Source organism: Babylonia areolata, chromosome 1 (genome assembly GCF_041734735.1).
Source record: "Babylonia areolata isolate BAREFJ2019XMU chromosome 1, ASM4173473v1, whole genome shotgun sequence".
NCBI lineage: Eukaryota > Metazoa > Mollusca > Gastropoda > Neogastropoda > Buccinidae > Babylonia > Babylonia areolata.
The window spans coordinates 28,502,735-28,518,068 of NC_134876.1; the positions used below are offsets into that span (position 1 = coordinate 28,502,735).

General features: G+C 41.4%; 1 protein-coding gene across 3 annotated transcripts in view; it reads right to left on the reverse strand.

The window, feature by feature from the left end:
* Nucleotides 1-455: 455 nt before the first annotated feature.
* LOC143281502 (diacylglycerol lipase-beta-like) overlaps nt 456-15,334 on the reverse strand; it is a 31,161-nt gene continuing 16,282 nt past the window's right edge. For 2 of the 3 annotated variants that reach the window (XM_076586727.1, XM_076586713.1), the window contains 7 exons: nt 13,168-13,323; nt 10,921-11,054; nt 9,187-9,328; nt 7,692-7,832; nt 6,015-6,038; nt 1,514-1,620; nt 456-668 (listed from right to left, as the gene is read on the reverse strand). In XM_076586727.1, coding sequence (XP_076442842.1) covers nt 470-668; nt 1,514-1,620; nt 6,015-6,038; nt 7,692-7,832; nt 9,187-9,328; nt 10,921-11,054; nt 13,168-13,323 — 903 coding nt within the window. In that variant the 3' untranslated portion in view covers nt 456-469. The remainder of the gene's footprint in view (nt 669-1,513; nt 1,621-6,014; nt 6,039-7,691; nt 7,833-9,186; nt 9,329-10,920; nt 11,055-13,167; nt 13,324-15,334) is intronic. The other variant, XM_076586720.1, reaches the window with a different exon arrangement.

Here is a 15,334-nt window from a genome sequence, read left to right on the forward strand (position 1 = left end):
TGACATACCAATATATATATATATATATTGGTAACTATCCAAAGATAAAAGATTCTATCCAAAGAAAAAGGAGGATTTTTGACTAAAAGCAAAGTCAACACATTTTTATTCTTACCCCAAAGCAGCAAAGCTTGCAAATTCTTTTGCCAAGTCAGTCACCAACATTATGCTACACCAAAACTGCCCAAACTTAACAATCTTGAAAATTTTCCTTTATAAATTTTTCTCATATTCACAATGCTCCTAAAAACTCAAATTTTCTGCTTCAAATTACATTATCAACCAGCCGTTCATAAACCAATGGATTCAACAAGCAAATCTGCTGCAAATTTTCCTCCCCAATACCAAGTTCAATAAATCACAGAATGTATAAATGAATAAATAAAATTCCATGGATGGGCAGCCACATGTTGAAAACTTCCCACAGTCAGCTGTGCGCCCCCCCCCCCCTCTCCATATGACGACCAACTCAACAATGGCGACCACCAGGGCACGTGTTGGTGGCACGGTGACCCAGGGGCACAAAGTTCCTGTCCTTCAGCTGGCACAGGGCACGTAGCACCACGTCCGGAAAGTGGTCCAGCACCATTTTGTGGCTGATCAGGATGGAACCGAAGTCCTCCGGCTTGGCCCACACTGCAGTGTATTGGGGGCCTCCGCCGCACAGCCTGTCATGCACAGTTTTCGTTACACATGATTAATTACGGAGACCTGTACAGAGCACAGAAATCAACCATCACTCAGACGGGCGCAATAGCCGAGTGGTTAAAGCGTTGGACTGTCAATCTGAGGGTCCTGGGTTCGAATCACGGTGATGGCGCCTGGTGGGTAAAGGGTGGAGATTTTTGCGATCTCCCAGGTCAACATATGTGCAGACCTGCTAGTGCCTGAACCCCCTTCGTGTGTATATGCAAGCAGAAGATCAAATACGCACGTTAAAGATCCTGTAATCCATGTCAGCGTTCGGTGGGTTATGGAAACAAGAACATACCCAGCATGCACACCCCCCGAAAACGGAGTATGGCTGCCTACATGGCGGGGTAAAAACGGTCATACACATAAAAGCCCACTCGTGTGCATACGAGTGAACGCAGAAGAAGAAGAACCATCACTTAGTGTCCTCCTGAATTGTTATGTACCACAAAGTAATGAACACAATGATTGCCACATACAGAGCATGGAAAAAAGAAAGAAAGAAAGTTCAGTTCAGTTCAGTTACTCAAGAGGTGTCACTGCATTTGGACAAATCCATATATGCTACACCGCATCTCCTAAGCAGATGCCCGACCAGCAGCATAACCCAACTAAAAAAAAACAACCCAACCCATCATTCGTTCATCTAAGATGATATTAGACTGAAAATAAATGATATTATTATTATTATTGTTTGGATTATTATCATTTCTATCATAATGATGACTGTTATTACTAATTAGAAATCGGCATTTCTGTATACTGGAATGAAACCCAACCCATCATTCAACAAGAAGACAACAGCTGCTGCCTGCCTCACCGGTGTTCCTCCTCCTCCACAATGTGCAGGATCTGTCCTGGGGGGTGCATGGGCCACTCCATCGCCAGCATCTCTCTGGCGTAGTCCTCTGCACTCTTCAACGCATCCTGCAACAACACAATGGTATCCATGTTCCATCTGACCTGAAGAAAAAAAAAATGCTTAAAGTTGGAAGAAAAAAACTAGGTACCATTGCATACGTACAGTCCTCTGTGTGTGTGTGTGGATGGTGAAACACTCTGCCCCTGGGAAAAGCAGTCCGAATTTCACGCAGATCAAGAGAAAACTGGATACCATTACACACACACAATCATACGGGTGGAGTTGCATTCTGGCAATGCACTCTCCCCAGAGAAACGCAGTCAGAATTTCACACAGATCGATAGAAAACTGGGCACTATAGCATACACAGTGATATGGGTGCTGATACACTCTCCCAGGGAAGAGCAGCCCCAATTTCTCACAGAGCAATCTGTCTGTGACAAAAACTACTGCAATACAATATTACAACAACCACACCAACAACAGGCCTCTGGTTACTGACCATTCCACATCATTAAATTTTCTCAACTGAAAATTAGAAAAGAAAAGAAAAAACCTGAAAAAATAAAAATTTAAACATACTACTAAAAAAGTACTATTAATCACAACAACAAAATTTTCATACAATATATACATAGCACCCCCCCTTCCACCCCCCCCCCCACACACACACACACACACAAGCCACTGGGCAATGCACATTTCCTTGACTCAAGAACATACAATAATATTACTGCCCATTTACTAAGTCTATAGAGAGGGAAAAAAAAAAAGTTCTTGAATAAATACAGATGTGTGTGTGTGTGTGTGTGTGTGTGTGTGTGTCTGTGACATGACAGTGAGAGAGAGAGAGGGAGAGAGAGAGAGAGAGAGAGAGAGAGAGAGAGAGGATGGGAATCACGTGTAGTGGTGACGGGCGCAATAGCCGAGTGGTTAAAGCGTTGGACTGTCAATCTGAGGGTCCCGGGTTCGAATCACGGTGACGGCGCCTGGTGGGTAAAGGGTGGAGATTTTTACGATCTCCCAGGTCAACATATGTGCAGACCTGCTAGTGCCTGAACCCCCTTCGTGTGTATATGCAAGCAGAAGATCAAATACGCACGTTAAAGATCCTGTAATCCATGTCAGCGTTCGGTGGGTTATGGAAACAAGAACATACCCAGCATGCACACCCCCGGAAAACGGAGTATGGCTGCCTACATGGCGGGGTAAAAACGGTCATACACGTAAAAGCCCACTCGTGTGCATACGAGTGAACGCAGAAGAAGAAGAAGAAGAAGACGTGTAGTGGTTTCTGTCAGAGCAGAGGGTGTATGCATGTATGAGCCTGAAAGCGTGTGTGTGTGTGTCCGTGTGTGTGTGTGTGTGTGTGTGTGTGTGTGTGTGTGTGCACATGCATGCGTGCATATGTGTTGCCCGTTGTCATGAAGCTGTTATGCATGTACACAAGATATACAGGCAAGTACAGATATTTTTATCAACAGAGGGCTGGAGAGAGACAATAAGCACAACCAGAACACATGCAGAAAACAGGGTTTGACAATCAGATCATATATATACAGCAGAAAGGCTACACATAAGGTCTTTAAACCCATGCATGTTTGCAAGTCCATGGGAAACTTTGCTTTATGTATGAAACATGCCTGGGAATGACAACATCGGTACTCAGGTTTTCAAAGCCAGGTATATTGAATATAAATTCCATTTATACTGAGGGTCAAAGCATGGGTAAAGTGAAGAAATGGCCCCTTCCTGAAAACCTGTTTCCTTCCCACCACGATAATTTGTGTTTGTTTGTTGTTTGGTTGGTTGCTTAGCTGGTTGTTTTTCATTGTTGTTTTGTTTTTTGTTTCCTGACTCTTTCAAACATAAGAAAACGGTAATAACTCTTCTGCATAGTCTGTTTCAATAATCCTCACCAGCTCTTAAGATGATGATGACAATTGATGACAAACACGAGGACAGACAAGGGCTTCTGATAATGCACAAAAATGCACCCTTGACACTTGGAAAAAGGAAAGGGCTCACAGCATGTTCCTACAGTGGGTTCCTGTGACGTTCTAAAAGATTTCTAGATTTTCAGTTTGACATTGGGACCGACTGCTATGAAAAAGAGTTGCTTCCCTTCGCCAATTCTTGGCCCAAATCACAAGATGATATTGTTTTGACGAAAAGAACTGTCTGCTTTTTTATGTTTAACAAAATAAATTTGAGTAGTAATATAAAAATGCTAATTTTCTGTTCTCTTTTCTTTTCTTTCTTTTTTGGGGAGGTTGGGGGGTGTGGGGGGGGAGGGAGGGGGGAGGGAGAGGATGTTTAAGAACATGTATTACTCAGGTCTAAACCTAAGCGCGTTGGGTTACGCTGCTGGTCAGGCATCTGCTTGGCAGATGTGGTGTAGCGTATATGGTTTTGTCCGAACGCAGTGACGCCTCCTTCAGCTACTGAAACTGAAACTAAACTGTGAATCCTGAAGAGACTAAAAAATATCTTCTTTTTTTTTCGATTCCTGAGTGATTCTGCCCATTGGTCAAAGCTGCTTGTGTGAACTTACTCTTTCCCTTCAGAGGGACAAACGTGCATAACCAGAACATCAGGAATGCCCTGCACTAAGCTACATTGTACCAATCTAGACTACAACTGCAACAGATTGTCTCTTCCACCATGTGCCTATAGTTCACATATAAAGATTAGTTTATCTGTCACTGGCTACTTTGGTTTCTTTTTCTCACTGAATGTCCTGAAAAGTTCCAGAAATTGAAGAACAAGAGAAAATGATGAAACAGTAACCAGACAAGAAAGAGTATAAGCTGTCATCAAGTGCAAGCACAGAAGTTAAAAGATTACAACTAAACACTTGAGAAAATGTAAAAAACAAAAAAACCAAAAAAAACACAATCACTGGTACATATCAAAAGATTACAACTAAGCACATAAGCACAATGTGAAAAAACAACAACTTACATCGGTACATATTCAAAGACATAAATAAGAAAGTACATCAATGTTAAAAACTAAACCAAGTAAATGAAAAACACAGATGCAAAAATGTAGTTCTTCATGTATTTTTCAAAGAAATCGAAATACTACCATAATCTGATTTAGCAGATACGCACACTGTTTTCATATAAACCATTCCACATGAGGAAGAAGAAAAAAAACACAACAAAAACCAGCAAGAAAGAATACATAATTTTCATGAAATGTTCAGACCATGAACAAAACTCATCACTTTTACCACACCATCATCAAAGTATATCACGCTTGTCTCTTAACACCTGCAGCACACATATATATCTGCCATGCTCTATGAACAGCCATCTACACATTTTTGTACACCAACATATATCATAAATAAACTGATATTGCTGGGCATACACAGAGAGAGAAAACCAAATCATTGAAAACAACTGTGCTAACACAATTAGCATAATGAATGTTAGGAGCACCAGTGGATTAGTTCATGAGTTTGTCTAGAAAGTGAGTGAAGCACAAAAATTAGGTATTTAATGCGTAAATCTAGGAATCTAGTAGATTAGTTCACAAGTTCTGTGTTGAAACCAAGCACAGCACAAGAATTTTGTATTCTGTGCATAAGTCCTTTTTCTTAACAAAATTAAATTTGGGGTGCAACATGAAATCAAAGTCTTGTTATTCTGCATCTGATGTGCCTCAAAGGTTAATACTTTTTAATCTCATAACAAGGAAAATGTTGTCTGGCAACTTAAAAACCCTTTTCCACTTCCAAATAAAATGTTTCCTCAATGTTATCGGTGACGTACAGGGGCAAAGAAGCAACACATTTTCTTGCCCCTCAAATAAAGATAACACTTCCATACTTCACAAATGACTGCGTAATCAACAAAGAAACAATCCAGGCAAAGCAAGGAAAAGGGTTTTTGATTGTATCAGTAACGTATAAACACACTTCAAGACAATTGTTCACCCCCACAAAAATACAAGGAAAATGCCTCCTGGTTCTACCATTAACATTTATAGACACAAGCAACCTCCCGTAAAAAAAAAAAATGTTTTCCAACTGTATCAGTCACATACATGGACAACTGTACAGGGCAATTTTAACTCCCTTAAAATGGGGAAATGGTTCTGACAAAAACCACAAACATATGGACTAAAAGGCAATCCCCCCATTCCCCCCAAAAAAAAGAGAAAGAAAAAAAATGGGGGGTGGGGGGGAAGGGTGTGTGTGCAAATTCTTCCTTACTGTATCAATCACATTTAAAGGCAAACATGTTACCTTTTTTCCACCTTAAAATAGGAAAACTGTAAAACTGTTCCTGTCTGTAATAGCAACAGATTATCGAATACAATCCTAAATTTGTGCGTTGAAGCAGTGGAATACAATCATGCAGTGGTTACAGTACACATAATTCAGAAAAGGCCCTCAAAGCATGGACAGAGAAACCCAGTGACACACGTGACAACACAGAAAGCATACCTTCAGGTAGCTGTCCACATCGCGCTGAGTAAGTCAGACATACACATCAAAGGTAATCATTAACAAAAAAAAATACTAACTGGTATATGTACAGAACACAATTTCTGTTTTGCACAAAGAATCTATGGTTTCTGCTGTGGCATGATTTCAGTCTCCTCTTCACAACTTCAGTCATGCTACTAGAATTCGGATGTTGCAATACCCAGACGTGCATCCTACGCCACGTGGCGTGATGGGGTGCAACAGTTGAATGGCTTAAAGGCTGGGCTTTCATCGTTTCAATGAGGGTCATGTGAATAATCCCAGTATCAGCCCAGTGGATTAAAAGCAGAGGATTTTCCTTCTCTCAGGTCAACATATGTGTAGACCTGAGAGTGCATTAATCTCATTCATGCAAAAGAGATATGTATGTTAGATATCCCATAATTAATGTCATTATCTGGTTGTTAATGGAAGCACAAAATATATGCAACATGCACACCGCTGAAAACAAGAGTATGGCTACCTATTCAGAAGTACATAAACAGTCTTACATACAACAGCTCACTTATACATACAAGTGAACATGGGAGTTGCTGCCCGCAAGTGCAGGCAGAAAGTCATGTTGTTTAAAGTGCTTACTGGTATGTGACTGGCCATCAAGCAGAAATTACTCTGTTATGTACTGGCAGGATGCAAGTCTCCTTCTAACCCAGAATACTGATTAGTCAAAGTAAAATAACTGGCCAATAACAAAAATTCTAAGCTTGTCAGTCAGTGCCATCACAGTATATGAAGTCAATATGGTAAAAGTGACAGTGTTAACATTGTCAAAGTGCACCACTTCCAAGTTTCTGCAGGCAGACAAATGGGCAGTCCTTCCATTTACCATGGCCTTTTATATATTCTATGAGCATCCCATGCCATAACCTAGAAGCAACACCAACACACATTTGTGAATGCACAAACACACACAAAAACACATGTGCCCACATACACAAATGCACACATACATAAAAAAATTATCACTTCTACTCGACAGAGGGAGAAATTTCAAGGTAGACTGTGTTTGCTTCCACCAGACTATTTCCAGCAATCTCCACATTAAGATACCAACTGATTTCACTATTGTTCATTCAAATCCGTCAGGCCTTCTGATCCAGTTGACCTCCCTTTTGAGTAGGGAAAATATAACTACCACTGTGCCTGCTTATTCTGCAACAATTAGGAAGTGTGGATTGTGATGCATGTCGGCGAGTGTGCATGTGTGAGCACAGGCATATGACACAAGTATGAGTCACATGCATGCATGTGCTCTAAGTGCAAATGTGTGTGTGTGTGTGTGTGAGGGTCTGTACCAACAAGCAAGCATACCATTCTAAAAAGCAAGCATACACTTTGATTATTCATTAAGATGACTATCACGATTACCTTTATATTTCCTAACATCCACCTTTTTCTCTGACACAGGCAACACAATACCTGTGACGTTAACACAAATACCAAAAACATTATATGAATCACAAGGGAAAGCCACACATCCAGGTCATTTTTTTTTTCTGTCTTCAGGTTACCCGAAACCTGAGACTAAAAGCCGACAGAGTTTCTGTTTGAAATGACCAGTTATTAACACATAAAAGCAAGCATGCACGCACACACACACACACACGCACACACACCCCTCCGAATCGTTCTCACCTGCAGAGTGGTGGTAACAGCAGAGTACCTCCTTTGCTGGCTCTCGGAGAGTAGGGCCCCTTCCCCCTTGTCTTCAGCAGAGTCACGTGACAGAACACAGCTGCACAGCATGCGGAAGCAACCTGTCGCCAGAATCTTGTACTGCATGAGAGAAAACATGTTTGATTGTTCTGGCTGCCTGACGTTTGGTGGCTTGGTAACTCTCCATGCAAGTGATAATATTCACAGCTTTAACGTCTATGTGATCAGCTGGGGTATGAAGATCATGACTACTGGATGAGTTGGGTGAGTCTAGGTACACACACACACACACACACGCTCTCTCTCTCTCTCTCTCAGCACTCGCATTCTCACACACATTAAAGCTACTAACATATTCATGTCTTTTCCTGCCTGCTCTCCTGACCTAACTTGCTTACCAACATATCGCTGGTATTCCCACCTGTTTACACAAACAAACACTTACATCCCAACACATATAAACAGGAACATACTACACACACACACTGTCCAAGTGCACAAAATGACCCACACAGATGACACATACATAGACAAAGAACATGCTGAAGATCCCTCAGCAGCAAAGCAATACCTGGTTTAGTTCTGTGTCAAAGTGATCAGCACATAAACACAGAAAGACAAAAGACATGCAAACCGAAAAGGAACAAGAGAGGCAAGGCCTTCAAGACTCACTTGTGATAAATTAAGTCCCCTAGCATTAATTACAGAGTAAATTCCCTTTTTTACTATCTGCACCAAAACGTTTGCAAAATAAATTAAAATTCCATGCTTGGCAAAAGAAGTTCCTGTTTGAACAAAAAATGATAATAATGACTCCTCTTGTTGTTGTGTCAGAATAAGAGGTCAAAGTGCCAAGTTTAGAGAATACAAAAAATATAAATATAACAGTAAATGCAGTTTGCATATAATTAGGCTTCTTTTTTAATTTTTTTGTGCCCATCCCAGAGGTGCAATATTGTTTTAAACAAGATGACTGGAAAGAACTGAATTTTTCCTATTTTTATGCCAAATTTGGTGTCAACTGACAAAGTATTTGCAGAGAAAATGTCAATGTTAAAGTTTACCACGGACACACACACACAGACACACGGACACACACACACACACACACAGACAACCGAACACCAGGTTAAAACATAGACTCACTTTGTTTACACAAGTGAGTCAAAAATCAAATCATCAAATCATGATCCTTAGAGCCTCACTGACCACTAAGGCCATCTCACTGAAAAGGAAGAGGTAAAGACAGACAGATGAGATGTGCATCAATCAACTGTAGCCATGTTCTCTCAATAAAGAGCAGCACCACCGTTAAATTCCAAATGGATAATTTGTAATGATTAAAAATGCAACAAAAACAAAATACCCCCCTTCCCCCACTGCGCCCCCTCCCCCAACCCCCCAAAAACAAAACAACTCACCCCAAGCACACAAGTATGCACAAAGCCATTGTATCACTTCCGGATCAGCTCACCTTGGGTGAGTTAGAATTGCAGAGCGCTCTCAGGACCTTGATCTTGAGTTCACACATGGAAGGCATACCAAGGCGAGGAATGATGTCTTTTCCCACAATCACCGAGCACACAAAGTCCCGCACGTAATGACTGGCACTGGGGCTGTCAAAACAGAATCCATTCATTAAGAAACCCACAAACAATAACCTGACGTAGGAGAATATTGCTGAACACTATGATCATTGGTGATGCTGTGAAAGAGGGGATCAAGTATGTCAGTATTAAAAAAAAAAAAAAAAAAAAAAATTAAAAGAAATTAAAAAAAAAAAAAAAAAAAATTGTCTGTTTCTCTCCATCCTTTATGCCTCCACTCCCCCCCTTCTTTTAATTTTTAAAATGGATGGCCTTTTCCCACACTTTGCATGTAAGTATACATATGTGTCCATGTGTGTGTGCATGCACATGCATGTGCATGAATGCAATGTGTGAATGAACTGCATAAGTTAGGTGTTTCACACTGTTTACCACCTCCTGCCCATGCCCTGTTACAATTTTTATTCTGCAAACTGAAGTTTTATTTAAAACATAACACCCAAAGTTTAATTTCAACATACTGAAGCCAACATGCACAGAAAGAGTAATAGAAAAAAAGTCCATTGTAGCAAAGTTATTAATGTGTAAGGGCAAACCTCGCCACAAATGAAAAAAACAAAAACAAAAAAACATGGTCGACATTGGTTAATTTGCAATCATTTCTTTTCCAAACTGTGGTACAACACTGCTTTGTTGTGGCATGGTAACATTTTTTAAACAGGGAGGAGCAAGACACAGCTAATTAAAACCCAAGTCTGCCTCCACATTTCAGTCTGATCATTGAGTCAAGAAAAGCTTAATGTCAGATTCTAGAGTACAAGGTCTTAAGTAATTAAAAACAACAACAAAAAACCAACAACTGAACTACTGCAATACCACAGAAAATATAATGTACTATACAAAACTTTGGAAAATATGGGAGAATGAAGGGATAAAAAAAAAAAATTAACTGAATTATTGCAATACCAAGGAAAATATAATGGACTATACAAAACTTTCGAAAATATCGGATAAAGGACACGTGTCTTCTTCCCCAAGAATATTACTGTAAATTCTGCATACCTATCGGTTTGCACCTGGAATCAATCACAATGTGCAAGTATCAGCAAATGTATGTGTTTGTATATTCATGTACATGCAAGACAGATATGCACCCTCCATGTGCATGAATGTAAGCATCTATATGGTAACACATATGGAAGTGTACATTAACATAAAGCATCTACACCATGTGTAGTGTTGGCCTATTGGTAACGCGTCCACCCAGGAAGCGAGAGAGTCTGAGCGTGCTGGTTGGAATCCCACAGTTGCCAGTATTTTATCCCTCCTCCACTAGACCTTGAGTGGTGGGTCTGATAAACCGAGGTCCCGGGTGCAGCATGCACTTTGTGCACGTAAAAGAACCCATGGCAACAAAAGGGTTGTTCCTGGACAAAATTCTGTAGAAAAAATCAACTTTGATAGGAAAACAAAAAAATTTGCAGGCAGAAAAAAGTACCAAACAAAAAACAAAACAAAACAAAAAAAAGGGTGGTGCTCTCAGTGTAGCGATGCTCTCTCCCTATGGAGAGCAGCCTGAATTTCACACAGAGAAATCTGTTGTGACAAAAAGAGTAAAATAATACAATACACAACACATCACTACATAACCTCACACGTACCTCATAAGACCACCAGGAGGAGAGAAGGCAAAACAGGCCAGGTTGTCGGGGTACTGAGGCCGGAGCAGCACGGCCAATATGGCCGCCACCCCCGCCCCGAGACTGTGACCCACCACCACCAGCTGACTTCCCTCCTGTCGACAGACACACAGCAGCCTTCACAAAGACTGTCAACTCTCGATTGTTGTGTAGTGTGTGTGTGTGTGTGTGTGTGTGTGTGTGTGTGTGTGTGTGTGTGTGTGTGTGTGTGTGTGTGTGTGTGTGTCCCCCTCCTGTCAACAGACACACAGCAGCCTTAACAAATACTGTCAACACTTGATTGTTGTGTGTTGTGTGTGTGTGTGTGTGCCTGTGTCCCCCTCCTGTCAACAGACACACAGCAGCCTTAACAAAGACTGTCAACACCTGATTGTTGTGTGTTTGTGTGTGTCTGTGTGTGTATGTGTGTCTGTGTGTGTGTGTCCCCCTCCTGTCAACAGACACACAGCAGCCTTAACAAAGACTGTCAACACCTGATTGTTGTGTGTTTGTGTGTGTCTGTGTGTGTGTGTGTGTGTGTGTGTGTCTGTGTGTGTGTGTCCCCCTCCTGTCAACAGACACACAGCAGCCTTAACAAAGACTGTCAACACCCGATTGTTGTGTGTGTGTGTGTGTGTTCCCCTCCTGTCAACAGACACAAAGCAGCCTTCACAAATACTGTCAACACTTGACTGTCGTGTGTTGTGTGTTTCATGTTAATCATGTTATTTCAGGTTAATGTATGTGCTGTTTTAGATCATGTCTTTTGCCATTGAACAATCTATAAAGTTTTTATAGCTGCAAAACCTATTGTGAAAATATGTTTGTTATTATACATGTTACTTTATAAACACTGTGAGTGTGTGTGTGTGTGTGTGTGTGTGTGTGTGTGTGTGTGTGTGTGTGAGAGAGAGAGAGAGAGAGAGAGAGAGAGAGAGAGACAGAGAGAGTGTGTGTGTGTGTGTGAGAGAGTGTGTGTGTGTTTGGAGGGTTGGGTGAATAGGTGTGCATTTGGAAAGGAAGCTGTTGTCGTGTATTGCTTGCTTGTATGTATTTTGCTTTTGATCTGTAGCTTTTCGATTTTTTGGTCCATCCTTTGTCATGTGTGTGTGTGTGTGTGTGTGTGTGTGTGTGTGCATATGTGAGTACTGGACTTGGATATGGACTGAGATATTGTGTTGCATGAGTGACGAGCCTATGGATGCACAATTAATTTCCAAATGGATGAATAAAGATGTATTGTATTGTACTGTATTGTATTGTACTGTATTGTATTGTACTGTATTGTATTTGTCCCTCCTGTCAACAGACAAACAAAGAGCAAACTTCACAAATACTGTCAACACTCAATTGCTGTGTATTGTGTGTGTGTGTCCCCCTCCTGTCAACAGACACACACCTTCCTCCACACATACTGTCAACACTCAATTGTTGTGTGTGTGTGTGTGTGTGTGTGTGTGTGTGTGTGTGTGTGTGTGTGTGTGTGTGTGTGTGTGCTCTCCAATTTTTCTGGCTGTCTTTGCGGCATTACCTCTGTGTCTGCCAAACATGAATAAAGCATGTACTGTCACGCCCAGGCATATTCTATTGTAACTCCTGATAACACCGAGTCAGTGCTTTCTTTTAATCCATCTCAGCATTTCCATGAAGCAATTTTTTTTTCCCAAACTTGATTTGAAAGGCATCTAATAGTTTACCGATTTATTTATTCATTTTTGTTAATTATAGCCTAGTCATCTGCACATGGCCAGTCATTATCTGTATGGTGTTCAGAAGAATATTGTAATAATCAATTATTTAGATGCTGTTTAACCAATCTCTAAATTAACTTAATAATCAACTATTTAGATGCTGTTTAACCAATCTCTAAATTAACTTAATAATCAATTATTTAGATGCTATTTAACCAATCTCTAAATCAACTGAGCACTGACATTTGTCTGGTAAAATCGCCCGATCCTCCAGGACAAATCGCAAAGCTGAAGTCAAAAGTGATAATTATGCCCCATGGACCCGGATGTCACAATGCAAACTGGTCACAGTTAATTTAAGGCGGCATCAAGAGGCACTAAGATCTTGTGACACATACCGCACATGCAACCAATAACACGCTGGGGTCAGGTTTGAGCCGAAAAGACACACCTAAAACGCTGGAAATCATGGTACACACAACAACAAAGACACGGATGACATGAACAGGAGAGAGTGAACTGATGTGAGTGAACTCACCTGTAACATGGCGAAGGCTCGTTCCAACAGGTGTTTGCCTTCCAGCTGGGACTTGATGAACTGAGCACAGTCCAGCATGGCGTCATGACAGGTGGCGTCAGGCACCCCGTCTATCTGCAGCGGGACCCCGCGGGCTGACAGATCCGTCAACGCATCCTGTAAGCCAGGGGGAAATCATCAACTACACCTCAACAAAGACGTTTTGCCTGACCTCCAGAACTGCACTATTTTGTGGGATGTGTGGATCCTGTAAGCTAGAGGGAAAATCTCAACAAAGACATTTTGCCTCACCTCCAAAACTGTCACCGATCTTGTGGCATGTGTGGATCCTGAAAGTCAGAGAGAACGCTTCAACTGTGCCTAAACAAAGACATTTTGCTTTACCTCCAGAACTGCGCCGATCTTATGGGATGTGTGGATCCTGTAAGCCAGAGAGAAATCCTCAGCGACACCTCAACAAAGACAAGACTCACCAACAGAACTGCACTGATCTTGCGGGATGTGTGGATCCTGTAAGCCAGAGAGAAATCCTCAACTGCACCTCAACAAAGGCATCTTGCTTCACCTCCAGAACTGCACTGATCTTGTGGGACGTGTGGAATGAAATCTAATCATGTTGTTTATAGCCCAGCCGACTGCAAAGGGAACTTTGCAGGGCTGAGCACCAGTAAGTTATCAAACAAAGTCGAAGAGAAACCAGTCAATGTTAAAGGGTTGACTGAAATAATGTTGGAAAAAAAAATTCACTCATGTCTTATTCAGTCCACATAAATTCATCTGTGACCCTTACTGCTCTCTTCCATAAAACATAAATTTTGAAGCATCAGATTAGCATTACCCTTACTGCTCTCTTGCATAAAACATAAATTTTGAAGCATCAGATTAGCATTACCCTTACTGCTCTCTTGCATAAAACATAAATTTTGAAGCATCAGATTAACATTACCCTTACCGCTGTCTTCCAGAAAATGTAAATACTGCAGCATCAGATTACTATCAAAGTTGTTTCTTTCCATGCAAATTGTAGTACATGCCACACATGTCAGAGAGTTCCTGACTGACCAGCATCAGACAAAACCTGTGTGCAGTGTGGAAGGGACTGTCACTCCCATACTGGTCTGTCTGGCCATACCCAATGCTGTATAAATCACTACCCAGACTGCAACTCCATTGTTCAGTCACTGCATTCGGACAAATCTACACCACATCCGCTAAGCAGTGGAATTCACTACCCTCACACCTCCGTAACACCCCAACACCCACATTCAAGACAGCACTCAGATATTTTTTCAAACTGTACTTTCCTCACTGAAACTTTTCCATCTGCATTTGCTTGCTGTAATCTTATTGCTGGATGTGCTCTTTGTGTTGATTTGTGTGCATTTGTGATGATTTTAATGCGTACGATGCCTGGTTCTTTGGTGTTTATTTTTGACTGTGGTGAATCTGAATGTGATGTGCTTTGTTTTGCTGTGATTTGTGCCTGTGTGATTTGAGACTGTGATGGTGCCAGTGTTGATTTACACATTTTTATGTCACTTAGTCTTAAATATGTATATTTGATTGATTGATTGATTGATTGATGTGGATACTTATATAGCGCCTATCCTCGGTCAGAGACCAAGCTCTAAGCGCTTTACAAACACGGGGACATTTGCACCACAGGCTGCCTACCTGGGTAGAGCCGACTGACGGCTGCCACTGGGCGCTCATCATTCGTTTCCTGTGTCATTCAATCAGATTTCAGATGCACACGCATACACAATCACAGAGACATGTAACATTTTACGTGTATGACCGGTTTTTTTTTTCTTTAATTTATTTACCCCACCATGTAGGCAACCATACTCTGTTTTCGGGGGTGTGCATGCTGGGTATATTCTTGTTTCCATAACCCACCGAACACTGACATGGATTACAGGATCTTTAACGTGCGTATTTGATCTTCTGCGTGCGCATACACACGAAGGGGGTTCAGGCACTAGCAGGTCTGCACATATGTTGACCTGGGAGATCGGAAAAATCTCCACCCTTTACCCACCAGGTGCACCGAGATTCGAACCCAGGACCCTCAGATTGAAAGTCCAGCGCTTTAACCATTTGGCTATTGCACCCGTCTTTAGCCAATGTCATGTGAGACTGTGTTGACTTTGTACACAGTTTACAT